The 26,820-nt window shown below is 30.0% G+C and overlaps 4 protein-coding genes across 5 annotated transcripts; 1 reads left to right on the forward strand and 3 right to left on the reverse strand.

Annotated features, from left to right (window-relative positions):
• Nucleotides 1-1,232: 1,232 nt before the first annotated feature.
• Nucleotides 1,233-3,518, forward strand: LOC113846030 (WAT1-related protein At4g28040). Its single transcript, XM_027473837.1, has 7 exons — nt 1,233-1,490; nt 1,584-1,652; nt 1,762-1,878; nt 2,103-2,331; nt 2,411-2,569; nt 2,667-2,815; nt 2,940-3,518. The coding sequence occupies exons 1-7, from the start codon at nt 1,309-1,311 to the stop codon at nt 3,133-3,135; spliced, it is 1,101 nt and encodes a 366-aa protein (XP_027329638.1). The 5' UTR covers nt 1,233-1,308; the 3' UTR covers nt 3,136-3,518.
• A 3,892-nt stretch (nt 3,519-7,410) lies between these two features.
• On the reverse strand, nt 7,411-10,027 carry LOC113846825 (tetraspanin-8-like). Its single transcript, XM_027475498.1, has 2 exons — nt 9,250-10,027; nt 7,411-8,082 (listed from the first exon to the last, which is right to left on the reverse strand). The coding sequence occupies exons 1-2, from the start codon at nt 9,754-9,756 to the stop codon at nt 7,786-7,788; spliced, it is 804 nt and encodes a 267-aa protein (XP_027331299.1). The 5' UTR covers nt 9,757-10,027; the 3' UTR covers nt 7,411-7,785.
• A 6,743-nt stretch (nt 10,028-16,770) lies between these two features.
• LOC113847299 (cytochrome c oxidase subunit 6b-2) lies at nt 16,771-21,078 on the reverse strand. Its single transcript, XM_027476308.1, has 4 exons — nt 21,070-21,078; nt 19,599-19,687; nt 19,437-19,518; nt 16,771-17,110 (listed from the first exon to the last, which is right to left on the reverse strand). The coding sequence occupies exons 1-4, from the start codon at nt 21,076-21,078 to the stop codon at nt 17,057-17,059; spliced, it is 234 nt and encodes a 77-aa protein (XP_027332109.1). The 3' UTR covers nt 16,771-17,056.
• A 1,290-nt stretch (nt 21,079-22,368) lies between these two features.
• On the reverse strand, nt 22,369-25,640 carry LOC113847027 (protein FLX-like 4). 2 transcript variants are annotated; one of them, XM_027475856.1, is made up of 4 exons: nt 25,506-25,640; nt 24,347-24,916; nt 22,905-23,044; nt 22,369-22,820 (listed from the first exon to the last, which is right to left on the reverse strand). In XM_027475856.1, the coding sequence occupies exons 2-4, from the start codon at nt 24,835-24,837 to the stop codon at nt 22,609-22,611; spliced, it is 843 nt and encodes a 280-aa protein (XP_027331657.1). In that variant the 5' UTR covers nt 24,838-24,916; nt 25,506-25,640; the 3' UTR covers nt 22,369-22,608. The 2 variants fall into 2 exon arrangements, with proteins under 2 accessions (XP_027331657.1, XP_027331658.1); XM_027475857.1 differs by lacking the exon at nt 25,506-25,640 and having other exon boundaries at nt 24,347-25,138.
• Nucleotides 25,641-26,820: the final 1,180 nt, after the last annotated feature.

Here is a 26,820-nt window from a genome sequence, read left to right on the forward strand (position 1 = left end):
CTAAAAATAACAACAATGTGTATATTATATATTTTATCATTGTGTACCACTTTTCTTTTTCTTTTACTTCACAATATATGACAAATGCATTTTTTTTTTCAAGAAGAAAATGATGTATCATCATGCGTTAGGTCGAATTATTGGTTTCTTACTAGAAACATCTTTTCGAAATTTCAATTTATTTTAACGTGTGTAGGTCTATTTCATCGTTGTGTGATCCCCAATCTCCGCGTATCCTTAGAAGATAACCTTATCTTGGATACCTATTCATCCACGTTGATGTTTCTGTCTCATTTTTGTTTATCTTGTCGAGTCCGTAGTTCTTTTATCATGGAAAAAGTTTAGGGGCGACAGTTTATTCCCTTCTTAATATACAAGAAACACACCACCTATATAATCTTTAAGACCTGTGGAAAGATGCTAACTCACTTTTTAACATTATTTTAATTATTAATTAAAATATATTAAAAACATAAAATGAAAAAAAATGAGATTTATATCATTTTGATAATTTTTAATAAATAATTTAAAGTATATAAAAATATATATGAAAAGCAGTATGTAATGTCAGTCTCACTCACACAAAGTGCATATTAATGCATAACATAAACTAAAAATATTGTATAATATTTTATTTTAATAATTTATACAATATTTTGTTAAAATAATTTATAAAAATCATAAGTTAATGGTTGATAAATTTGTTTAAACAAGTCGATAATAGAAACTAACTTTTACTAAACTAGTTATTTTGAGATAAATATTATAATTCCGTTGATCTTAATCTTAATTTATATATTTAAAACTGAGTTTAAATAAAAAATATTTTTAATTGAAAAACTATATTATATTTTCTCTAATATTACAAACATATGTGTAATAAAAATTTATAATTTTTACTTGCTTAAATTCAACTTAAAAAATTTTAGGAGTTATAAAATTCTATTATATTCACATGTATATAGAATTAATTTATTTAAGTAAAAGATCCTAGATTAAAATCTTACTATATATAATTTTTTTTTCTCTAACTAAATACAACAGCTGCTAACTGGAAGCAGTGATTTTAACTTTAATTTACATTAATATAAGAAAAAATTGGTAGGTACAGTGAAAGAAAATTTAATAATAAGTGATGTGACGTAATATAATTAAAAATAATGAATGGATATTAAAATTATTTAGATGTGTAAAATCCAAGTTGTTAATTTAAATAGATGCATCCCCCTTCTCTCTCTCTCCTTATATGTATTGTGTATTGAGGGTGTCAAAACTTAACTTGATTTCACACTAGATTCCATTCCAACAATGGGTAGTTTAGCTGGTCATTTTCCTCTAATGGTTATGATAGGCTTACAAGTTCATTATGCAGCGCTTGCCATCTTCACAAGAGCTGCTCTGTTAGATGGGTTGAGTACCACGGTCTTTGTAGTTTACAGGCAAGGCATAGCCACTTTGGCTTTGGCACCTATGTTCTTTTCTTCTCAAAGGTAATAATAATTAGTTGATTCTCCCTCTCTTAAGCTTATTCTCATTCTTATTCATTCACTCATGTATATGCGTTTTTCGTTTTTTAATATCAGGAGACAATCATTCAAGACTTCATTGGGATTCAGGAGCTTCTCTTTGATGTTTGTGACCGCTCTTGTTGGGTACAGTTTGGCATAATCACTTGCGCAATTTTAATGCTTTGGTTTTTTTTTTTACAATAATAATATATAATAATGAAACTAACCCGAAGTTTATATTTTTCCCTTGCAGAGTTACAGCAAATCAGAATGCATATTTTAGAGGTTTATATTATGCATCTTCTACTGCAGCTACTGCTATGAGTAATCTGATACCTGCATTAACTTTTGTAATTGCAACGATTGTTGGGTAATGGCTCTTATCGCTAAATATATATATATATATATATATATGACATCTGCAAGTATGACAAACACAAGATTTAAATCATGAATCGCTTTTAACTAACATATAGCATGATTAACAGTATTTTACTGGGACTATGGTGATGATTTAATGCTTCGTATCTTTTTGCTGTAGTTTGTTTTGTTTACTTAACGTGGATTAACATTCCTTGTTTTTGAATGAGATAGATTTGAGAAAGTTGATCTACGAAGCTTGAGAAGCATTGCCAAAGTAATAGGGACAGTTTGTTGCGTGAGTGGAGCCTTAACCATGGCATTGGTCAAAGGACAGAAGCTGCTACACGTGGAGTTTCTTCCTTCTAAGCATCTCACTGCCAATGGAGGTGAGGATTGGCTGCTGGGTTGTCTATTGCTCTTAGCAAGTAGTGTTTTTTGGTCATGTTGGATGATACTGCAGGTAAAAATAAAAACCAGAATCTTGGATGATTCTTTTGTCCTTCAGTGAAGATCTGATTCAATCGACTTCAACTCAATAGGTACCAATTGCTTCAAGTTGCCCAGATCATTTATTATCAACCTTTTGGATGTGTCTCTTTGCAACTATACAATCAGCCATATTTGCACTGCTCTCTGAGAAGGATCTTCAATCATGGATCTTGAGTTCTCCTTTACAAATTTCATGTAGTTTATATGCAGTAAGTCACAAGCCCATCAACATCAGTTTAACAAGTATTCATTCGTTGTGCAATGTAACATTGATGTTGTTCGCAACTTGTAATTTTTATGATATAGGGAATTGGAATTGCGGTTAGCTTCTTTGTTCAATCTTGGTGCATCTCAGAAAGAGGTCCTCTATACTGTGCCATGTTCAACCCTCTAGCAACAGTCATCACAGCTTTTATAACCGCAACATTCCTAAAAGAAGAGTTATATATCGGAAGGTAATATATTTTCCTTCCTTTCATTAATATTATTATACTTTGTTCATGAAAAACTCAGAATACTAGTGCAATTATTTTATTTATTTTATATGTATGGCTAATGACATGCATAATTCATTTGCAGTTTGGTAGGGGCTATTGGAGTGATCGCTGGTTTATATATTGTGCTTTGGGGTAAAGCGAAAGAGTTTGATGAGATTAAACATGAGGCACCAAAACCAAGCTTCCAGGAAGATGAGATAAGTAATAGGGTAGATTTGGAAGCACCACTTTTGTCAGAGAAGTCTGAACATGTAGCAGATAGCAAGCTGGTACCATGATGAATAAATCAATTGAAGTTTTGGTGAAAATTTTGTCACTTAAGATTTGAAGAAACGAAAACAGGAACAAGTGGCTGCTTAAACAAATTTGGCTTGGTTTATTTCACCAAAATTTCCAATGAAGAGAACGTAAAATAAACTCAAGATCATGGCCTCGACAAATGGTAATTAAGAAAAAGTGATAGTATATATGTCTTAGGACAAAAAATAAGAACTTTCTTTCGTTCCATTATGTCTTAGGACAAAATGTAAGAATTAATTTTGTTTCGTTCCATCTCGCTTTCATGCCAGGAAAATTAGGAGTGCTGCACTCGTTTTTTCATGAATGTTATAATTTCTGTAAATTGCTTTCAATCAATTTTGTGTTTTATTATCGTTAAGTTTCAACTTCTTGTTTATTATGAGAAATTATATAAATCTATTTAAAAATAAATTAATATTGTACGCATAAAATTTACACAAACCGATCAAATCCAAGAGATTAAAATATATGAGAATATTAATAATATACTCTTTATTATTAATTAAAATTTATTGAGATTATAAGTAAGACTCATGTTCATTAAATATGAAGTGCAATTCGTTCTTGCTAAAGGAAAAAAAATAAAAATGGCACATCCTTGTTCTGTGATACAAATTTCATTCCTAGCACTGAAATTTGAAACGAATAAGAAGCTTAACAAGAGGAAGGCCTGCAAAAATAGAGTGATCGAGCATGTTGAGACAAGAGAATGGAGGGAGTGGACTCAACCATGACAAAGACCCTTGATGTGAGGACAAGTCCTGTGACGCACTAATGTGTCTGTCCTCAGCCACACTTTATGTAAATGACAAAGAAGGAAAGGCAACTGCAATAATGTCTATCTTCAGGGACGGTCCTATACAGGGATATGTGAGCGCATATTCTTCCACTCAAACTTTTTATTTTATTATTATTATTATTATTATTATTATTATGATACTGACTTGTCTTTTTTTAACACCAAACAAACTTCAACATAATTAATAGATAGATAGAGATTCATTTTTTAGTCATGTACATATAAAAAACTTGTAAGGAATTATAATATTTATGTAAATTTTCCATTTTAAAGGGGAGTGATTTTCATTTTTTAGTTGAGGAATATTCTTGATGCATACACAAATATTTTTAAGGCTTAAATACATTTTTAATTTTTATAAAAAATTAATTTTAAAATTAATTTTAATTTTTTATTATAATTTAATCCTTAACCAATTAAACAATAAAAAAATTAATTTTATTATTAATTTTTATCAATTAAGTCTAAAGTTTGTTAACAAAATTTTTATTTTAGTTAGCACGTAAGATTTTAAAATAGAGATTTAAATACATTTTTAATCAATCAATTTGTATCCCTAAGATTATTAAAGTTTTAACTTGACATTACATCTTAAGTGGTCAATATATCAATTATCGTAATTTGGATGAGATTATCCTATTCAACATACTTTATCATAATTAACACATAATATTTAAAAATAGAGAATTAAGTAAATTTTTTATTATTATAAAAACTTTTGTATATTTAAAAATAGTTCTAAATTTTTCTTGTTAGAATTCAGTTTCAAACAAACTAAGTAAATAAAATATAATTCTCCGTCATTTATTAAAAAAATGAGAAAAAAAATTAGAGACATAATTTTAAAAAATTATAATGATATATTGATTAAATTAAAAGCATATTGAATACTTGATGTATAACAGTGTTGATTTGAAACTTTGTTAACTAATTTAATACGTAACAAACATAGAGTAAAATAATAATTAATTTTTCACTTGCTTAATTTGTTAAAAAAATCTTAACAATATTTTTGTATAAACTAAATTTAAATACAACTTTGATAAGGACTAGGATTTTATTTAAATTTTTATTTTAAATATTTTTAAATTTAGGTATTGATCAAGATACAAGTTTGTCATATGTCTAACATGTTGTAGCTTAAATAACTTATAAAATTTTATTAATTAACTTATTAACAACTTAAATAACATTTTCATTCGCTTATTAGATGCTGAATTTTTAAATTATTAATATATTCTATCTTGTAATATTTTATAAATTTAAATAATGTATTACATACAAATTTTAGGTTTAAATATAAAATTATTTTCTATATTTATTCATGTTTTTATTTTTAGTTCCTCTAAACTTTTTTTTTAACGTTTTGCATCCTTAAATTAATGAAATATTTAATTTAGTCCCTCAATGAATGTAAAACAAAACAAAATAAACTTTCACGGTTTTATTTTTAATTTTTACATTTTCTCGTAATTTTATTTTTAGGTCTGAAATTTATCATTTTTTTTATAGTTTTTATTCATATTTTTGCTACTACTTACAAACAATTTTTGTTTGTGAGAAATAGAATATTTTAATTCACTACAGCGAAAAAGAATTAAAATATTTTACATAAAAGTGATAATATATTATATCTATCAATAAAGCCATATTTTATGGAATTGTTTACCACTATTCGGTAAATAATAAAAAAGTGACAATAACATGCATTAACGTATATCAACTTTTATACTTTAACGTTGACACGATATCCAGTAGCCCCGTTGTACGGAACAAGGAAAAACACAAATAAATATAATATATATAAAAGAATTACAAAGACTAACAACAAAAATACAAATAAATATATAATTTACTTTCATATTTAAGCCATGTACGACGCAGGATTAAAAAATTATAATATTATTTTGCCTGTTTCCGAAAATGCGACGAATGAGGAAAATGTGTAAAAATGGGTAGTGGACCTCGCAAGCTAAAATAGTTTTCACTCATAACTGGCTGACAACAAGCTTTTCCTTATCCAAAACACGGCCTATGAGCTCATGCTGATGCATCCATTCAATAATTCAAAATTACTATCAAAACTCAGTTTCTTTCGCCTCCACCCAAAAACAACTCAAAATTAAAATTTTGTTTAGTTGGCTCTGACGGCAGCCACAGCTCATAGTCTATCCACAGTTCGAACGGATATATATATATATAAACATTCAATTTTATTTTTATTTAAATAAAAATGAACTAGTTTATACAAAAATTTAGAAAATAATAAAATATTTTTACTCAAAAATAGTTTAAGTGAATTTTTTTAACTTTGAGCAAATTTTGTAGAATTGTTTAAACGAATTATTTTGACTGAAATGAATTTTATGCATTTAAGAATATGGAAGTTAGATGTGAAGAAAAGAGAAAACTAAGGATGGACAAAGATAAGGAGAGCAAGTGATATAAGAATGATGGTGGAGGGAGAGAATGATCAAGAGTTGAATATGAAGGAAAGAGAAAAAGATAAATGTGAGGTAGGATGAGAGTGAGAAGAAGAAGAAGAAAGAAGTTGCACATAAAGTAAAAAAAAAAAAGGAGTTGAGAGAGGAAGAGAAAAATTGAGTATGATAAAAGAAAAAAAATTAAATATAAAGTTAAAGAGGATTGGATGTCAAGGTTGAGAAAAAAGAAAAGACAAAATTGAGAGAAAATACTCAACTTTTCTTAAGTTAAAAAAATTCATTTAAACTAATTTTACATAAAATATTTTTATGATTTTTAGCATTTTCGCTCAAAGAGTTTATTTTTGTTTGAATAAAAATGGAACTGAGTGTAACTGAAGTGAATTAAAAGGTGCAGGAAAGTGTCTAAAAGTAATATCAATTAGAAATAAACATCAAGTTAAATAGCTTTAGGCCTGCAATGATCCTATCCTTAAAGATTTATTAATGAATCTATAAGTAATTATAATGACTTTTTTTTATATAAAAATTGTTTTTTTAAATATAATTATATTATATTCTGTAATAATATAAAAATATTTAAATTACAAAAACCCTCAAAATACGTTGAATTCCTGTTAATGAACCTGGATCACAAAATTAAAAAGAACTAATTTCTTAACCTAGTATTAGCAGAAGAAAGGAAGCATGCGAGGACACAGAAGAAGAAATATAAAAAAAAAAACACTTAGAATATGTTTAATTTATTTTTAAAAACTAAAAATTATTTTTAAAAAATAAATCAAATATACTTTTAATCACGTGTTAATCTCTTAATTAGTTATATCATCATTTAATACAATAAATTTAAAATATAAGTTGAAACAAAATTAAAGAGACTAAAACAAAAAATTAATAAACTATATAAACTAATTACATATTTAAGAATTTTAATTATATTAGGGATGAGTTCTGATTCCATTTTAAAATTTTTAAAATATTGTAATTACAATTCTAATTCTAAATTGTATGTCAATTTGTGTGCCTGACAGCAACCAAAAAAAATATCTGTTCTAGGCATTGTATAACTTTGTCCCTTTTAGACAATTAACACTTTGGAAATGCACCAGTTCACACATCAATATAATTTGATCGGGTAACACAAAAATCTAAAATACTTCTAGACCATTAATTAGGTAGAGGGTGAATGTTCAGATATGGACAATATCAGGTGTTCGTACAGAAGGAAATGAGGTGTGTCCAAAAGCATTATCTACTTACAGATGGTACTAGGAAAGAAAAAACTGCAAAAGAACTGTACTGAAAACAGTCCAGCATACATAGAAAAATAAAAAAGGCTGCATATAAACCATATGGCCTTGGTGCTCTACATGCTAATACTGAATCTAACGACCCTTCCAATTGTCCCTCCTGTTATTCCTGAATGCACAACAACCAATTGAATAGACAATTATGAGGAAGACCAAGACTATGATGTTCACAATAGCCACCTTCTTCCAGTCAGTCTTGAGGTTTTGGAGTAAGCCAGCCTTGCATGATTGGCAATTGAAGCACAGAATGTTGGGATCGTTATTCCAAGCATCACAGTCAGGGTTGGTGTAAGTAGCATTCTGTCCCTTAGTCCATGTAGTTGGATTCTCATAGGTAAAATGGCACTCGTCTGCAGGTTTACAACATCCAGACTGCACAAAATATCCAAAAAATGCAAATCCATAAGTGAGATAACAAAAATGAAGCTGAGACACTCAGCTACTTCAGTGCAAACTGACATCAAACATACTAAAATGGGTTCTTCAAAACAAGGAAATGGCAACAGCAATTTCAAGAATTAATTCAGATTGTTCCAATTCTAGCTAACATATTAACGGAAAAGAAGCAAATGTGGAGAACTCATCATGCTTTTCACAGTTACTGGGGTATGAATGCGGGGACATGACTGTATCAGCCAAGTGCTGCTCACTAAATAACGGCTTAGAAATCCTCCCTAGAGGCTTAGAAAAGCTGTATATACACTTGTACTGAATTTAATTCCACAGAGCTCAGATGCTTGCATTTGGCTCACATTTTCAATTTGAGCCAAATGCAAACATCTGAGAAAACTTTTCTGTACAGAAATTTTCTTATAAGTTCATGAAGGAATAATAACAATTTTTCTGTCCAAGAAAACTTTGACCATGACATGCAACCAATGATGTGGATCCCATTGTGAGACCCAACGAGCAGTGCACGCTAAATCATGCAAGTTCAAGGGCAATAAAAATGTTAAAAAAGTAAAAAGTGAATAACTTTTAGCCCTGCGTCTGAGAAGTCCTATAAAAAAATAAAATATAAGAAAAGGCCATAAAGCCCGACAAAAAAACGCATTGGAAATTAGAAAATAAAGTAACACAGCCTTTTCAGATGGAAGCCAATCCAAGTTAAAAAGACCACCTTTCTAAAAGGGCCCAACCTTTACTACTCAGGAAAATTGATCCGACGAATGTTCACTTTTTTCCAGAAATCTATTTGAATTGAAACTCAAATTCAAAGGAAAAAGCAGGCAAATAACAATTATAATAATGGGGGGAGGGGTTGAACAAAGGGCAACCAAATCATCATCATGGCTGTGTTTCAATTTTAAACAAAACTTTACAAGTATATATATCAACTTAAAACAAGCAAATGGTCAAGAAATCCTCAGAAGAACAACCAACCATGACTAAAAGTTAAGCAGATAAACATATCAAATTTCAAGAACAAAAAAGGATTTTAATTGAAACCCAGATCCACCATGAACAAGTTCAAATTTTGATGACAACCCAGAAAAGGAATCGAGTCGAGGAATACAAAATCAAGATAAGAAAACAAACCTGAAGCGCAGACAAGTTCTCGGTATAGAATTTATCAACGTTGTCGCTGAGAAATTTAGATTGGAATTCAGAACAGAGTTTCCCAGACTGCAAACAACTCTTGATCCTGTTCCACGTGTTGGTGTTATTAACCCTCTTCTGCAACCAATTAGAGTAATCCCCAAGCCTATACTCCTTATATCCTCTATTAGAAAAAGCTTCACCTGCGCCTTTGTTGGTAACAACGAAAGCGAAGATGGTGAAAGCGAAGAGAAGAACAATGAGCAAGAACATGACAAGGAGGTAGAACCAAAGGAGCCACGACACGCGACAACACGCGCCGATGAGCCCGGCGAGTGAAACCACCATGAGGAAAACGCCGAGAGCAATGACGGGTCTCTCGAGCCATCGCTCGCATTCGCTGCTGCCTTGTTTGCTGAGCCACACACCAGCCACCAGAATGGGAATCGATAGGAGGAAGGTGAGGAAGTTCAAGATTCCAATCAGGTTGTTGCTGAAACGAACCATGATGATGATGATGACGATGATGGTGATGGAATCAAAGTGTTTTAAGAATAATTATATATAATGAATAATTAATATAAAGAGTGAGAAAGGTTGGAGTATATATATGGGGTGGGGGTTGTTGCGAGTTGTAACTGTTGAGAATTTTAGATTTTATTTCACACGCCACGTTAGCTATAAACGCGATTTCGTCATCGAAGGAGCAAGGAACGTTGGGGTTAAACGCGTTTTTTCTTTTCTTGATCTGCTTCCGGTGCTCTTCCTCGTTTAGTCTGTTTTTTTTTTTTTTTTTTTTGTAAAATATACGTTCAAATATTAAAATTAATAAATGGGGTAGTGTTTTTTTTTAAATAATATTTTTTTTGTCTCGCACATTTTATGTGTGAACAAATGAGATTGAGAAATATCTGTCTCTTCTCTCTGGACAGAGAGACATAATGTAAAAATAAGGTGTAGGATATTTTTTGGATATCAAAAAGCCAAAATTGTATTTTTAATCGTCCATGAACTTACCTTTTTTCATAACATTGGAAGAGGATTTGAATTTTTCTTGGTTAATAAACAAATTACTTATATTCACCATTAATTGAAAACTTTTATTGTCTTTAAGAATTTGTACAATTTTCAATCAAACGGTGCTTTTCAATAAAAAAAAACGGTAAAAATTTAAATATTTATAATTTTGTTAATATTTATATTTTTATTATTGAATGTGAATTAATTTTTTGTTTTTTGTTTTTATGATATATAAATTTACCATTATTTAATATTTACTTTTAAAATATTTTAAGTATTAATTATTTTCAATTTTTTAATGTTGCTTTTTTTTTTTTTCAAATTTTGACCTTGAGTATATCTTTTTATCTTATACGTCTCATCGTTATACTTTAATTTAAAAAACACTAAATAAATTTAAAATGCCCATACTTTATACGAAGTACATGTTAGTTTGAAAGATTATCTATCGTGTATATATATAGTCACGTTACAATAAGATAAAAAAGAAAAATGTTAATATCCCACGTATATACATATATATTGCATATTATAAATTCTATTATATTAAAACAGTTATTTCTGATATATTTTACTTTTTAAAATCTTAAATTTAATTTTTAAACCTTTATTAGAAAAATATTTTAAATCTTAATCAGCACTTTTTGAAATTAAAAATCTAATTTATGTTTGGTCTCTTTCATTTAGATTATGTGTAATTTTTTTCTTTCTTTAAACTAAATAGGTCCTTCTAGCTTTTAAATTATGTAAGTTTAGTATCTTTGTCAACTTTATTTTACCTTAAATCTTCGATTTGTTATTTTTTATTCGAACATTTGACATATGGGTTTAAATGAAATTATTTTAAACGTTTTAGAATACAAAATTTTAGTAAAAACTTGATAAAATTTGAAACAACTTTATAATATATAATATTAGAGTTTGAAGAGTAATTTTTTATTTTAGGTACAGTTTGATATTTTGGTCAGAAATTACTAGTAGAAAATAAATTTAATTTATTAAATCTTGAAAAAAATGACAAAAAAACCCAATTTACTTGAATTTAAAAAGTTAATTAGCTTAAAAAAACCCGTCATACACAATTCAAACTGAAAAAACAAAAAACAACTAAATCTAAATCCAACACTGCATACTTTTTGTTGTCATGAAGCTAAATGACACAGTGCATTTATTTGATTTGATTTTACTAATTTTAATCTTTAAGTTTGATTTTGTGTATTCAAAAATATAAATTTTTTACTAAAAATATTTATTATATAAAAATACATTAATTTTTTTTTAAATTACTGTTTGAAAATATTCAAAATTAGTTCTAAAAATTGTTAAGATTTTATGTAGTCAATGTATCATTATTATATTAAACTAGAGACGCTTTTGATAATCCACGAATTCTAAATACATAGATAACTTTTTTGGAAGAAAGGGAAGTTGAAGAAGAACAGGTCACCAACTTGAACCGCCTCGGAAAGGAACATACTTTCAATTAAGAGATGTCTTAAACTCCTATATAGAAGTTCGAATTTCTTCACAAAAATTAATTCCCTAATTGTTATCGATGCAATGGGCCCAGATACCTGGGGCCCATGAATTTAATTCGCACGAGATTAATGTATTACATATTATTCAAGTATGCATTTGACTAATTAATTGAACTAACATATAGTTTATTTAATTAAAATAAAAGTGCTTGCTCGATGAATAAATTCTTTTATTTTAAATGGTACTTAAAACAGTAACTAAATTTATGTTTTATTAACATACTTTTTTACTAATTATTTTAATAGAAAATTCTACAACGTTGTTAGTATCCGTCACGTGCCCGTTACATGCATATTTTTAAAAATAATTTTTTTTTATTAAAATTACACGTATGTCATTGCATAATTTTTTTTTCTAACTTTACAAAACGTAATATATTTGAGAGTATAAGTATTGAAATGTCAGTTCATGAAATGAATTATTTTATTTGTTTTAAACATTTATGTGTGCTTACTATACTGTGTTTCAATTTTGAAGTTGAATTTGAATTTAATTAAATGCTTTATTTAGTATATTTTATGATTAATATAAAATAATATTTTCATATTTAAAGTGCAATAATAGGTTCAGATATAAATATGTATGTAGATATATAAATACAAGATATGAGAACAGAGATTAAAAATGTTACCCACATGAGTATGTGTATTTTACTATTATATCTGTGTAAAGGTGTTCAAATGCGACTTAATGAAGAGGAATGCCAATTGGCTCTTTTATTGTTACTTTTGTACACTGCTTTCAAGAATCAAGCAATACTCAGATTTAGAGGAGGAATTTGAATTCTTTTAACCAGAGGAAAGTTTTAACTATTAATTTTTATATTGAGTAGTTAAAATAAACTACTTTGCTTATTCTATTTCTTATTAATTAATTATTCTTTATTGACCTATCTCAGTTATTGGTATTTATATTGAGCTGTTAAGATTTTGTTAGAGAAGAGAAGCTCCCCGAAATACAGAACAGTAAAAGTTAAATGGTAATAATTAAATTAACAATGAACACAAAAATAAAATAATAAAATATTATACTTATTTTAAATTTGAATAAATATAAAATAGTTAAAAAGATATCGGTAAACTTTTTTTATTTCTTAATATAAGATTACATCTTCAGATGTTCTGAGTTCCATTCAAGGCATACAAGATCACCGTCTTCAACTCATTACAACTTACATTTGATTATTGTGAGTAAAATTTTGTATAACTTTTCACCCTTTTTCTCACATGAAATGCGAGAAAATACTTCCCTTTCCTATAAGACAGGCAAGTAAAGAGTAAACCCTTACATCAGTATTTGAAAATTTAAGTAACAGTCACTTAATTATTAATTTAATGAACCTCTTGTATTCTTTTTTAATATTAAAATACTATTCATTTTCAGTATTTTTTTAATTATATTATTTATTATAATGAAAACGAATGTTATTCTATTAAATAAAAATTCAAAATGACAATTCTATTTAATTAAAAAAATCTCATTAATTACTGCCCTTAATTTATTAATTAAAAAACGAAAAATGTTTTTTTTTATTGAAAGCGATGTTTAAAAATTAATTTTTGACAATTAATCTTTAATCAATATGTTTAATACACTAATAAAAAATTAAAATGACCTTTACTTATAATCTCAACAATCAACGTGGAAGTTTACCCAACAAGTAAAAGAGGCAATAAGACCCGCTGGCTGCCGGCGGCCGGCGCTATCGCCGGCTTTGAAGCCTAATTAAAGATAGCATTAGTCATGTCTATTGGGTCTATGATTTTTGGAGAACTTCATTTATTTATGGTCCCATGATGACTCTTGTATGAGTGTAATATCAATTATTGAAAACGTCTAACTGGTGCTGCTGGTTAATGGTGACAAAAAACAAGGAATGTTCCAATTATTTTGCTTCATGTAACTTTTTTTCTGTTCATGGAATTGTGCTGCAGCTATAATGGATTCCTTATTTTCTCTTGAGCTATGAAGGACACATTGACATTTTCTTTAGTAGATAAAATAAAAGATTTACAACGCAGAAATGCATAGTTTGGACAAAAAGAATTAGAACATAACTTGTAGAATGAAAATACCACTATAGACACACAAGCCTCACAGAATCAACTTTTCCTTTCTCTATCTCAAGTGCAGGGATCCAAATCCACCGTTTCTATTATTTGAGCCCGTTATATTCAAACTAAGACAAGGTTTTTAGTGCATTCACGTTCCAATCAGAATACTATACATGTCTGCGTGTTTTGGGGATAGCATGTCACCAGAGATATGGAATTAAAATTTAAAATATCTTCCGAGGTAAAACTAGTATTTTGTGATTATTTTTTTTCTTAATGTTTTCTCTCTTCAATAAAGTTCTTTCGATCATATTTTTATTTATAATTTTTAAATATATAAAATAAATTAACTCCAGCAACAAAATCAAGTTGCAAGAAAAGTTTAACCAAGAGAGAGAGAGGGGAGCAAATTCAACTGATTAATTATTGTATCTAACCCTAGAGAAAGTGAGTGGCCAACACAATATAAGATAAGGTTGAAGAAAATTAAGAAATCAAAGACTAAAAAGGTCCCCAGATTTGATAGATTAAGGAATCAACGAAGAAATCAAGGACTTTACGGATAAGTATTTTAAGGATATTGATTAATAAATTTAAACAAAAAGTTATATAAAATTACACTTTGGATCCTCTCATGTGAGTTTTAGCGGTCAATATCTTAACAAAATTTCAAACATTTATATAATTTTGTATAACAACAAAAAAATTGAACTATGTGGTTAAGACTTTAACTGCAGAGTAATGATGCTGTAAAGACTCCAGAGAATCCGAATTATTAAAAATATGTATTTCAGAGTTCAAACTGGTATTTGGTATATTTTAATGTATGGTGGTTGTTTTCAATTGAAGAAATGCTTGGGAGTACAAACTCCATTTTTTTATTTTGCTCACTTGTTCTTTTTTAATTGGATAACAGTTTTTTATTTTACCACTGCCGTGTATGGTCCCACCTAGAATTCATATATTTCGTACAAAATTCAGTCGTATTTTCTACCATGATTGTCTTAATTTATTAACTTGGACTAGTTTTTTTTTTATTATAGTTAATGTATGACTTTGGTTTCCCAATAATTTTTATTAACTTACCAATCAAAATATAACATTTTATTAAAATTAAAAAAAATCATTTTTTTAAATTCTAATTTCACATCTTCCGAAATTCTTTAAATTTTATTAACTTTCAAATTTACAAACTTTTAAAATCATTTCATATCTATTTCTTTAAAAATATCTAACATTTTATTATAAAAAAAAAGCTTTTAAAATTTACAATAGAAGGAAAAATTATGAGAAGAGCATATTTATTAAATTTTAAAAATATAGAAACCTCCTTTATTACAAAAATAACGTAGGAGACTAAAACTGTACTTATGTAACAAAACTACAAACAAACCATTAGCTTGTTAGCAAGGCCGTATATGTAATAACTAATTTGAAAATTGCAAAGATAGCATTTGAGCCAACAAACTAAGTATGGGGAGGGTCGAATATCTTAGAAATACAAAGTGTGTTTTTCTTCATATTTTGTTGTACGCGCGGCGTGTTTTAGTGGAGAGAGATATCTCTATCTCACCAACTTAGTTTGCAAAATTGGTCTGGGCACGGCATCATATTTTAATGCTCCTCTCAATCACTTCAAACGTTTCAGCATTTTGGAACTGTGTTAATAATTGAGTTTAGAACTTATAAAGAATTCAAACATTTAGTCTTTCTGAATAGAGGTGAGTATCTCTTTTAAGATAACTGTATAAAAAATAAGAAAGTTATAAATAATTTTATTTATAAATGAAACTAAGTTCATTTGATCAAATTGTTTTTCATTGAAATATTTTAAATCGTTACTATTTTATTCATTTTCTCTCACACAAGTTAACATCAAGGGCAAAGTTTTTTTTTTTTTTAAAGAAAAGCCTTATTAATTTATTTTTAAAAAAAAGAAACAACGCTGTTCTATTTTTTTAAAATGGCATAATTACTTTATTATATTAATCTTTAGATGCATTGGTCACCCCATCGATAAGAAAAGAAAAGAAAAAGAATGACGGATATACACGCTGCTAGGTATATCAGATGTCGTCTCTCCCAAGTAACCCTTCCCAAAAATTTTGGGTTAATCTAAAACATTGTCACATTCAAAAATATTATCATATACATTCTCCATCTCTTCTGTCCAAGCAGCAACTAAAAGGAAGAAAATTTAGAGCAGATACCATTTAAGTCGGAAGTCTGATCCATACCAACAGGGAGCGGGCATGATTCCCGTTGACATCAATTCTATTGAATAATTTTATGGGCTATTCGTTAAGGAAACGATATTTGCACGATAGTAAATAAACACAATCGTCAAACCTTCACACAAAGATTGTCCTACATTCTTCTAAAGGTTCCCGAGTTATTTTTTCTTTTAGTTTCCTACCCCTTATGCGGATCCTCTAAAGTGCAATAAAGATTTTAAAGTATATATTAAAAACATAATTGCTGGCAAAAGAATAATTTTGCACACACTTGTAACTATGTAATGCTCTTGTCCAAGAATTCGAATACTTTTTCCTTCTCAACAATTTTAAAATTTGTTACACGACCACATGAAATTGTGTAAATTCTACATTATGAAAATACTATTGAAATTGGTCTAAAACATGAATGTATTCTCTCTCTATCGTCATTAGACTTTGTTTACTCGATTCATCAAAAAGGGTTCGACCAATTTCAGCGCCAAAGATGCATGGAAGTGACTTTTTTCCTACTTTTCAACTGTCTTTTTCCTAAATCAAGAGAAGGTGAGACTGTGAATGGTAGATTTGACACCTTTAAAGTAACAAAAATGTATAAAGTAAAAATTCAAATATAGTCATCCTCAGTTAGAAAAAATAACATACCTTAAACTTGAAATAAAAAAAAAGCGCAATTTCTCACTTTACAAACATTATGAGGAGCCTAATCCATGATAGTGTAGTTTTTAAGGATTGAGCTGGCATACTAAAGTTCTGAACACAGAAAATATCATAAACAGAACCATAATATCAACTTCAAAAGCAAAATGGCTTCAGCAATTTGTGAAATGATGAATGTCGATAAACTGCCTTATTGATCCACCAAGACTCGGTGAAAGTCATCAAATACATTGAAGAAAATAAATCAACAGAATGTTCAAGACTTCTCATGCCTCGGAAGAGTATCCAACCCACCCGGTTTCAAAGAGGTCCTGGAAAAGTGCCGTTGTCCCTCTGCTCATTCCACCTTTCAACCTGCCACAATTCAGTCCACACAAAATTTTAAAAAGAGAAATCCTAACCCCCACCCAATGGAGGTTACAAAATAAAAAACAGTATTTCAATGTAATATTTTGTAGCCGTATAACACCAATCTTTGAAATTTGTGATAAAATTATATATATATATATAATTTCTCTATGCACAAGAGGCCAATACATATTGGCAATTCTATGGATGTCTAGAGATTAATTAGCCGGGCAAGCATTTTGGTGATTAAACAGCGTATGCCAGGCAAATTCACTTTCCTAATCCTAACAAAAAACACAAACATCTACATACATATGTAACAGCAAGATATCATCGATTCAAAAGCCTGATATACAAACATATTTCCAAAAAAATGTATTAAAAAAAAATACCACTTGACCAATTTCACTAATTCAAATTTTATAACAAAAATATTTGCTGGTGTAAAACATTAAGATTTGTTTAAAAAATCACAATACACAAACACCTACACACGCAAATAAAAGTAAGGTATCATAGATTCAAAGGGCTGATATCCATGCTTATTTTAAAAAATATATTTAAAAAAATATCACTCAACCACTTTCACTGACTCAAATTACACACCTAGAATCTTGCTGCTGCAAACATTAAGATCAGTTTTAAAACACAAACAGCTTCATACACACACAAATGCAGAAGTATCATAGGTTCAAAGAACAGATATACAAGCATATTTCCAAAAAAATATATCAAAAAAAGAGACCATTCAACCAATTTCACTAATTCAAATTATGTTCCTAGAATCTTGCTGGTGCAAAGCTTTGAAATTAGTTTCAAGCAACCATGTTCACAGAACAAGCTAACAACTTAATGCCATGATTAGTCAACACTGAACACAAATATAAATCAATTTGTTGACAAAGAAAACTGTGTCTAAAAGCTAAATCCCAGAGAACTAGACTACATATTACATAGTCATGTGCTTGAGAAAATTCTTGCACAGAAAAACACCTGGGGAGAAGAGGCAAACTACGAAAAGAAAAATATACACATATTGACAAAATGAATGCTCACAACATTTGAAGCAAGAATGCAAGAGCATGGCTATATTGTATAAACTGAATTATAAGGAGATACTCAAGTATAAATGCAGACTAGACAAGTCACAATGCTTTTGCTTTGCCCTTTGTGCGTTTAAGCCTTGCCTCTTTAGAATTCCAGATAAATCATGACTTTTGAGAAACAGCTACTGTAAATTTGGCTGCTTTTATATACTTCATTCACTAAGTTGCAGATCAGTTATCTGAACAATGCAATAGTATCGATTCCACACCATCTCTAATAAATAATCAAGTGGTCTAGATTACAGATATTAAATTAGATAATATAAAAGGAGAGATGAGAACATTTGTATCTAAAGTGAGAAAGTACATAAAGTAAGAAAGTAGGGGGGTGTATCCTTCCTTGATTTGAATTAAATTACCCCGAAGGGTAGATACAACTTACTTTTCTTACTTTATACACATCACTTTAGAGAACCTAAATCCCAAATTACTTTTCTTACTTTATACACATCACTTTAGAGAACCTAAATCCCAAACCTCCAAGCACAAGAACAAAGAAGTGTCTATGACCTATATCTGAGAGAGTCTCATCCTTATCTCTTGGCCATCTTCAGACACACAAATATTAGTTATGGGAAGGAAACAGAGAATCGAAAGTGAGAAATGACTTTATTGGAGATCACAATCAGATCATTCATTCTCAAGCACGTTCCAATTTTTTCATCAACATAAAATACAAAATTTCCATTCTTTTCAGGGTAAATGACCTGAACTTTACTGAGTACCAATTTTCCTTCTTTTGACAAGTCCAGAATGCCATCTATAAATACTTTTAATTGCTAAAAAAAACTGAAAAAAATTAATCTTATACAGCTGTGATAGAAAGGGCTAGCACACAACATAGCATAGCAGCAATCCAAAACCCACATAATATACCAGCAAATCATTGCTAGAAAACAATTCCATTAAAATAATATATACTAGCTTGAAGAAATATTGATGGAAAATTGCATTGATTAGTAAAGCTGGAATAAGCAAAGTGGAATCCACATGCACTACAAATAGAGACCACACAAGAGCACTAGCAATTCAATGATTCCTATCCCAATAAAAGAAATTAGCTATTTACCTATTGTTTAAAACTTGCTGATGTTAAGGATTCATTATTCAATCTTTAAGATATTGAACACCACAAATCACATTAATTTTAGCTATGACATCAAGCTTTACATTTAGGTCCATATGCAGTCAGTTCCAAGTAAACCAATAAGCTAAGGGTTGCTTACCCATTCACCAGGGCAAAGGGAGCGGTAATATTTAGCAAACTTCTGACATTCTCCTGAGTTTTCACCCTTTGCTGCCAGGCATCTGTAATTAAAATCAATATTAAGCAAAAGATTCTAGAAAGCATTTTTGCTAAACCAGATAGCCAATGTCAGGAAATCCACCTATGGAACTCTATGTAGCGAGTGAAACAGTGTCTGGTTTGATTAGTTGTAGGAAAACGAAAATCAGCAGGAGCTGTTTTTAGCTCAATCTAGCATGAAGTGACAAAATATAATGTTAGGAAAAAAAACTACAGAAAAAGATAGGTAGATACTGCACCAGTCACATCAAAATTCAAATTTCAAAACAGGATAATATATATTACAGCAGAATGCTAGAGAATGATTTTGTATCAGGCCCTGTAGTTTCAAGAAATGAAAGATAAGCAAGAATGTAAAACACATCTTCATTAGAATTATGCAATTTGCGTTATAGGGGGATCCATAATGCCATTTACAGGGAACCAACTTTAGACAGTTAACCCAAAATGTGAGGATAAGAATCTAAAAATATGCAGTTAAATTGCTGCACGGAATAAGGGTGTAATAACTAAGATATAGGCCAAATGTACTTATAAATAACAAACTAGAATGGGAGAACTATGGTTATTTGTAAGAAGTAATACTTAAGACCCTTTTGGTTTGATCTGGTGGAGAAGCAACTACACCAGTAAAACTATGGTTAAATTAATTTGTAGGTTCAAACAGGTCTCTATTGCAACTGTGTCCTTAAAGCTTTAAAAATATCTAATTGAGTCCCTACAATTTTAAGAATGTACAATTGGATTCCTTCTCCTTCCATTAGGGTGCCGTTGTGGTGCTCTATCAGTTGGCTGGGTTCACAAACCCAATTTATATATTTTTAAAAATAATATATATTTTGAAAAGCATGCAAAAGGACCCAACGAAAGATTTTTTTAAAAACAATAGCAAGTTAGGAACCCAATTCCGAAGTTTTAAAAGATGCAGTTGATCAATATGTGTGTATGAATGACACTGCTAACAAATTCTCCTAGGACACTTGTTAAGGAATTAAAAGTAAAATTTCTTTTTAACAAAAAGTATTACCAACACGCAGTCACCGTGATTTCCAATGCAACCCCTACTGTGTTTTTCAATATTTATTTATTTATTGATCCCTCGACCAGTATCTTAGGGCAATATATTTATAAAAAAGGTTAATATATTTATGTTCTCATCCCCTCAAATCTCGCTTTCTTTCCCCTCTACAATCCCAATCATTAGTTCACACAACGACTTCAAATTTTAATGGTTGAACATGATGAGAATTTTAGCCACCAAGCAACGTAATCTATAAAATCCGAAATGCTTCATTTCCCTCGTTGAGGAAAACAAAAAGCAATCCACTACCTTACTCATTTTAAAGAAATAACCAGTGGTAAAACGATTCAATAGATCAACGAGAGAATAGAAATTTAATAACAGATAAATATCCCAAACCTCAAAAGATAATAAATCGGAATCTTATGGAGAAAATGAGAAAACGAAAACAAGATGATAGTGGAAATTAATTGAAAGGAATTACTGAGTTGTAATTCAGCGATGAATCAGAGTCGGAGAAATTGAAACTTACTTCCGCCATGAGTGAGACTCGACCAACAAACGAAATGAAAGAAAAGCGCAACTTTAATAAATAAATAGTAATGGGTGGGTGACATGGAACTCCAAATAAGGCCCAATTAGAAACTTTACTTGCAGTCAAAACTATAAAAAAAAAATAACTGGATTCCTTAATTGGGCCCTGAATGTTGGATACTACACCCAAACACATATCCGCAAACAGATCTTAAGGCTCATGACTCGTTCTATCTGCTTAACTCAGCCTAACTCGAACTTATTTTTGGCATGATTTTTAAATTTGACCTAATATAGTTGAGGCCAAATCCAGATGTCTCTTAATTATATATAACATAGTATTATTATGTATATTGACATTATTTGTTTTATATACATAATAAATATACTTCAGTTTTATTTCTGAATTTTTAAAATTTTATAATTTAACGATACATAGTATTAAGATCGATATGTATTTCTAATAAATTAAGTTGATCCAATATTTTCTATCGATTTTAATCGAGTTAAGTTCAATTCAAAGGATTAACCCTATCAAAAATGAAAAAATCTCCTCTTCATTTATTTTATGTTTCATTAAAAGGGATAAAGACAAGTGCACTTTATGGATCCTATATATGTTTCATGTTAACATTGATACAAAAGGTGAAAAGACCAACATCAGTTCATTAGTGATTATGATAGTCAGGATTCTAGCACGATTATGTTAGTGCTACATACGAATTGTAAAAACCAAGGCCTTTTTGAAGATGATGACGAGAGACAAGTGATATAACAATGTTATGTTACCGTAGAAGATGAAGAGCTAGGTGAGCCAAACAATAAAAATAAGCGAGGGAAAGTGATCATGATTAAAAAAAAGAAAAGAAAAAATTAAAAATATATTTGATTTCTCTTTTAAAAATAATTTTTTGTTTTTAAAAATAAAATACAGTATAAATTTATATTATATTATATTTTAAAAAAGAAAAAGAAAACAAACATGCTCTAAAATAGTAGAAACCACACATCCATTGCCAAATGAAAGGCAGCATCTATGAATTGTGATTTTTAAGCCAGTATGTATGCGAAAGAGCGGGTACCAGACTAGCTGGAATCAGTTTTGTGCCAGCATTTGACAAGATTTTTTCATCGACTTGAGTTCACTAGCTGGAATCAACAGGGATTAGCGAACAGTCTTGTCATATTGGACGGAAAATAAATCCTTAGCATGTTTCATATGTACTCTGAAAATAGGATAGCGCCAACTAAGCTAAAACTTCAAAACAGTATCATTTAGTTCACAACATAGGTTATGCTTGACAAGACTTTCAATTCATTCTACCATAAGTTTCGTTTGAGGCAAAGATCTTTGGCTTCTTCATTTTGCACATTTGATTCAACAATTAACAAAATTGAACATATTAAACAGAAAGGCGCTACAAATAAAACCACCCAATCTGTGAAATTTACATAGAAAAACACCAACAATTCCCATGTATTGTACCTGCAAAAGCTAAAATTGAGCAGCATATAATTAACCGTCACTCGCTAAACTTCACCTCCGAGCAACTGAGGGATCATATGGACCTGCCCAAACAGCACCACCGACACCAGAACTATTGACAGCAGCTACTCCATTGCTGTCACCAATTGGTACCGTACTCTCTCCTACTTGGCCAGCAGCCATTTGACCATGAGCTCTTGCATACGCATCTAGAAAGGGACCACTGCTGTCTACAGGGGTAGCAGCCCTACACAGATTTGGTGCTGTTTACATAGTAAGTCTGCATCAGAATATGTATACAAAGTATCACATGAAAATACTTCGACATACTAAAAGTAGAAAGTTACCATTTATTCTTTTCTCAGCATTAGAAATCTCAGCTCGTAACATTTCAACTTCTCTTGCCATTGCTATCAGATTCTGCTCTTTTGCTTTCATGTAATCCACAAGCTCCATGTTTTTGTTTTTTTCATATTCAAATGTGGCACTATTAACCAACCAGAGTTGAACAATTACAAGAAAAGTTGTCAGAAAAAAGATATATAATAAAGAGCAACAAACTGCAACAAAGAAAATATGCAACACAATGTAAAGGAATAACAAATATTTAAGATTTTAGGCATATGATAACATCCATGAATAGCAAACAGACTTGAGGCATGATTTGATAGATATTGAAAACAACTTCAATACATACACTACCCAAATGATTCAGGAATCCCTTATTCAAGTTTTAAACTCATTTTGATTCTGTCATATGGAACTCTCACCTTAAATATATCATGAAAATACAACGGGAGACTTAAAACTATTATTCAACTCATGATACACACTTCAAATATAACATGTCATATCTTGAATCCAATCAGATCATACCAAGCTTATGGCCTATTTGGCTTGAGAAAAAGTTCTCGATTTTCATTTCCTGTTTCCATAAGCAATCACAAAAATATCACTTTGTTTTCATCTTGTTATCTATATAAAATGTTTGTACAGAAAAAGTGAAAACAAGAAACATAATGAAATAATGCAACATTTTTTTAATGAATTGTGAAAACACAAAATTGAAGTGAAAATGTTTTCTCAAATCAAACAGGCTCAACATAGTTCAGTGAAAAGAATAGTTCTTGTCAGCAGCATGTGGATCCTAAATTTTCTTTTAGTGTACCTGCCGGAGAAAAAAACCAACTTGAATAAATTTCTGCGATTTATGTTTTCATTTTTCATATCTTATTTTGTAGTGGCTGTATAAAAGATGCAGCTTTGGCTTACAGAATGTAGTGTTCTTGGCCATTTTCACATTATACCAACAACAACCAAAGCATTTTTCCATGGACAGGATCAATTACACATATCAACGGATGCAAACAAATTCTATCAAAAACCAAGTTCCAAAAAGGCAATTTAGACCCCAACAACAACAATCAAGCCTTTTTCCATTAAGTGTAGCTGGTTATATGAATCACGACGCCATTGACTTCGGTCAAAAACCAAATTTCCAAAAATTTGATTAATCAAAATGTTTATTTTAATAACTTCATTTAAGGTTCTTTTGTTTCTCCCTCAACCCTTTTTAACCAAATTAAAAATCATTCAATCCACTCCTCTCACTAGTGCCTTTAAAAGTCTTCCCTGCACGTCACCATACTACTTCAAATGATTTTCAATTATTTTTTCCAAAAATTTAAACCACATTACAACAAAATTAATGAGATACCCTGAAGTGTCCAGTATCAGTTCTGATCTACATATAGGTGGAAGCAGTCAAGCAACAGAGTTTAATACCCACCGTAACCTCTGGTGTTCTTGCACTAAACTGTCCAGTTCAGCCTGCAAATCTGGAATACTCTTACAATCACTCTGGACATTCTTCAGTTCCTGAGCGGCTCGCTGAATTTGGGCACTCAATTCCTGCCTGGAAGCTGCCAAGCTCTGTGCCTCAATATGGGCCTGTTGTAGGTCCTTCTTCAAACCAAGACCAGCTCTAATATCTACCTCTCCTTTTGCAATCTTATCTAGTAGGACTCTAATCTGAATGTCACCTTCAGTCTGGATGCTTCTAATGTGTGACTTCAGCTTCTGCACTTCCTGCGCTGCACCCACAAGCGCCTCTCTCAACGCCACATGTGTGCTCGCAAATCTACGGTTGTCCCCTACAAGTCGGTCTATCTCTGCTTCCTGAGCAGCAATTTTATCCTCCAACAGTTGAGGAGGAGGCCGAGACTCCAGAGCACGATGATAAGCACCAGAATTGAAACCAGGAAATGGACCGTGCCGCATCGTCCCAGAATCTTGCACAGAGCACCCGTCAAACGATGGCGGAGCTTTGCCTCTAGCAGTCACTCATCAGATTTTGAACCTGTAATAATGCAAACATCAATACCACCAACTCTGCCAAGGTCTGCATTGCAAATACCCACCACTCTAATTAAAAGGGACACACAAAGACATGTATCCATGCTAATAACCAAAATTTCAAAACTGAAAAACCAGTTCCTACAACTCTCCAAAGATTGTTTCATTAGTATAGTACCTCAAGGTCAAAGCAAGCATTACAGACTATAACAAAGCTATAGTTTTTCACTCCTTTTTAAAGCCATTGGTTTTACAGCATCTCCCTAGTGTTTTTTTCTTTTAAATGCTATACAGACAGTTTTCAAATGTTATGCGTCGACATACAGAAACATTCCAGAACTGCACAGATAATAAATAACAATCAAAATGACAAAGGAATACCCGGCTACAATAAATCGTACGTGTGTGTAGCAAACAACGAAGAGACTAACAATTCATTGCAAAATTGAAATAAAATAAATAAACAACGGAACCAAAGGTTAATGATGCAAATGGAAAATTAAGGAACGTTTAAATTAAAAGGGGAAAAAATGGGGGGTGGATGAAAGAGATGTTGAGGCAAATGGTAATGAAGAGGGGGAGAAGAGGGTTACGGTGAAAGCAGTGAAGTGATATTTATTTGGCGAGGTCGATGGTTTCTCCTTTTCACTCAGCCGATGAAAGGCATCAACTACGCTCTGCGCAAGTCTCCTCCAACTTACAAATTTACATCAACACAACAAAAACTTGTCCCGTCAAAACGCAGGTAAACGTATATATAAAGACACACGGTTCGTTCAATTTTTTGCCATTTTTAATGTGAAATTAGCTTTTTTAATACAGATTATATAAATTAAAAAAATACTTTTTTTTTATTCATTGATCACAAATAGAAATGCTATTTTGGTATAAGTGAGTAACGATAATGGAAATAAGTAACGTGATTCCTCAAGGGTTATGATTTGATCACGTTGTGTTTAATTTATCAATATTTATTTATTAAACAAGTTAAATTAAACTTTTATCTAATTTTAAAGCAAGCCGTTTTTCAAATTTAATAAATTATTTTATTTAAGAAAATAAAAACAACAACAATAATATACAAGAAGGAATGAAGGTAGGAGTTACGAGAGGAACAAAGAAGATAAGAATATACATCAGAACAAGTCCCCTAACTTGTCATTATGCGATCAAGGTTAGTCATCTGTTTCCATCCTCTGAATGATGTATTAGAAACTTATTTGCATAAGAATTATAAATTTAATTTTCATATTTTTTAATAAAAATATATAATTGAAATTATTATGTATGTATGTTAAATAATTTTAAAAAATAATTTTTAATCTTTTATTTATTTATTTGGTCAAGCATTGTTTAATTTAAAATTAACCAAACACTATATTGTATACCAACGAGCCTTTCATCATGTCACGTAACGGGCCTAAGCCCAAGGATGAAACTAAACAAAAAGGTTGAACAAGAACTGTTATCCTTGAATAAATTTATCACTCAAGTACTCTACAAAGGAGTTGACAAAAAAAGTACTATAAAGAATGTTGAAAAAAATATAAAATAAAGAATGTTGCTAATTAAGGTAAAAATAGTAAACTAGGATGGACATTTTAATTATCTTATGATACATATGAAGTGTAACATATAATCAGTATAATATATGACAAAAAAATAATTACATAATAATTTTTTAACTAGCATGAGTTAATAAAGTAAATAATTTATGAGTGAGTGAATATTTTTAAATTGTTAGATGTATTTTAAAATTTAGTTCAAAATTTTGACATATAACTTATTAATACAAGTTTATATATATATTTATCATTTAATCCTTCATAAAAATTTATAAAATTTATTTTGAATATTCAAAACTTATTATTTTGTATCTTTAAAACATGTTATCTTTTATCTTCAAAA

Source organism: Abrus precatorius, unplaced genomic scaffold, assembly GCF_003935025.1.
Source record: "Abrus precatorius isolate BTA unplaced genomic scaffold, Abrus_2018 Scaffold8, whole genome shotgun sequence".
Classification (NCBI taxonomy): Eukaryota; Viridiplantae; Streptophyta; class Magnoliopsida; order Fabales; family Fabaceae; genus Abrus; species Abrus precatorius.

What these genes read in the sequence shown, in the direction of transcription:
- LOC113846030 (XM_027473837.1), top strand. Translation starts at nt 1,309, where the DNA reads ATGGGTAGTTTAGCTGGTCATTTTCCTCTAATGGTTATGATAGGCTTA. An exon ending in TTTGTGACCGCTCTTGTTGG is followed by an intron (nt 1,653 to 1,761) that starts GTACAGTTTGGC and finishes TTTCCCTTGCAG; the next exon opens with AGTTACAGCAAATCAGAATG. An exon ending in GAAGAGTTATATATCGGAAG is followed by an intron (nt 2,816 to 2,939) that starts GTAATATATTTT and finishes ATTCATTTGCAG; the next exon opens with TTTGGTAGGGGCTATTGGAG.
- LOC113846825 (XM_027475498.1), bottom strand. Translation starts at nt 9,756, where the DNA reads ATGGTTCGTTTCAGCAACAACCTGATTGGAATCTTGAACTTCCTCACC. An exon ending in AGAACTTGTCTGCGCTTCAG is followed by an intron (nt 8,083 to 9,249) that starts GTTTGTTTTCTT and finishes TATTTTGTGCAG; the next exon opens with TCTGGATGTTGTAAACCTGC.
- LOC113847299 (XM_027476308.1), bottom strand. An exon ending in CGCTACATAGAGTTCCATAG is followed by an intron (nt 19,519 to 19,598) that starts GTGGATTTCCTG and finishes TTTTAATTACAG; the next exon opens with ATGCCTGGCAGCAAAGGGTG. An exon ending in CCCTTTGCCCTGGTGAATGG is followed by an intron (nt 17,111 to 19,436) that starts GTAAGCAACCCT and finishes GAATTGTGGCAG; the next exon opens with GTTGAAAGGTGGAATGAGCA.
- LOC113847027 (XM_027475856.1), bottom strand. Translation starts at nt 24,837, where the DNA reads ATGCGGCACGGTCCATTTCCTGGTTTCAATTCTGGTGCTTATCATCGT. An exon ending in CAAGAACACCAGAGGTTACG is followed by an intron (nt 23,045 to 24,346) that starts GTGGGTATTAAA and finishes GTTGGTTAATAG; the next exon opens with TGCCACATTTGAATATGAAA. An exon ending in TGCTGAGAAAAGAATAAATG is followed by an intron (nt 22,821 to 22,904) that starts GTAACTTTCTAC and finishes CTATGTAAACAG; the next exon opens with CACCAAATCTGTGTAGGGCT.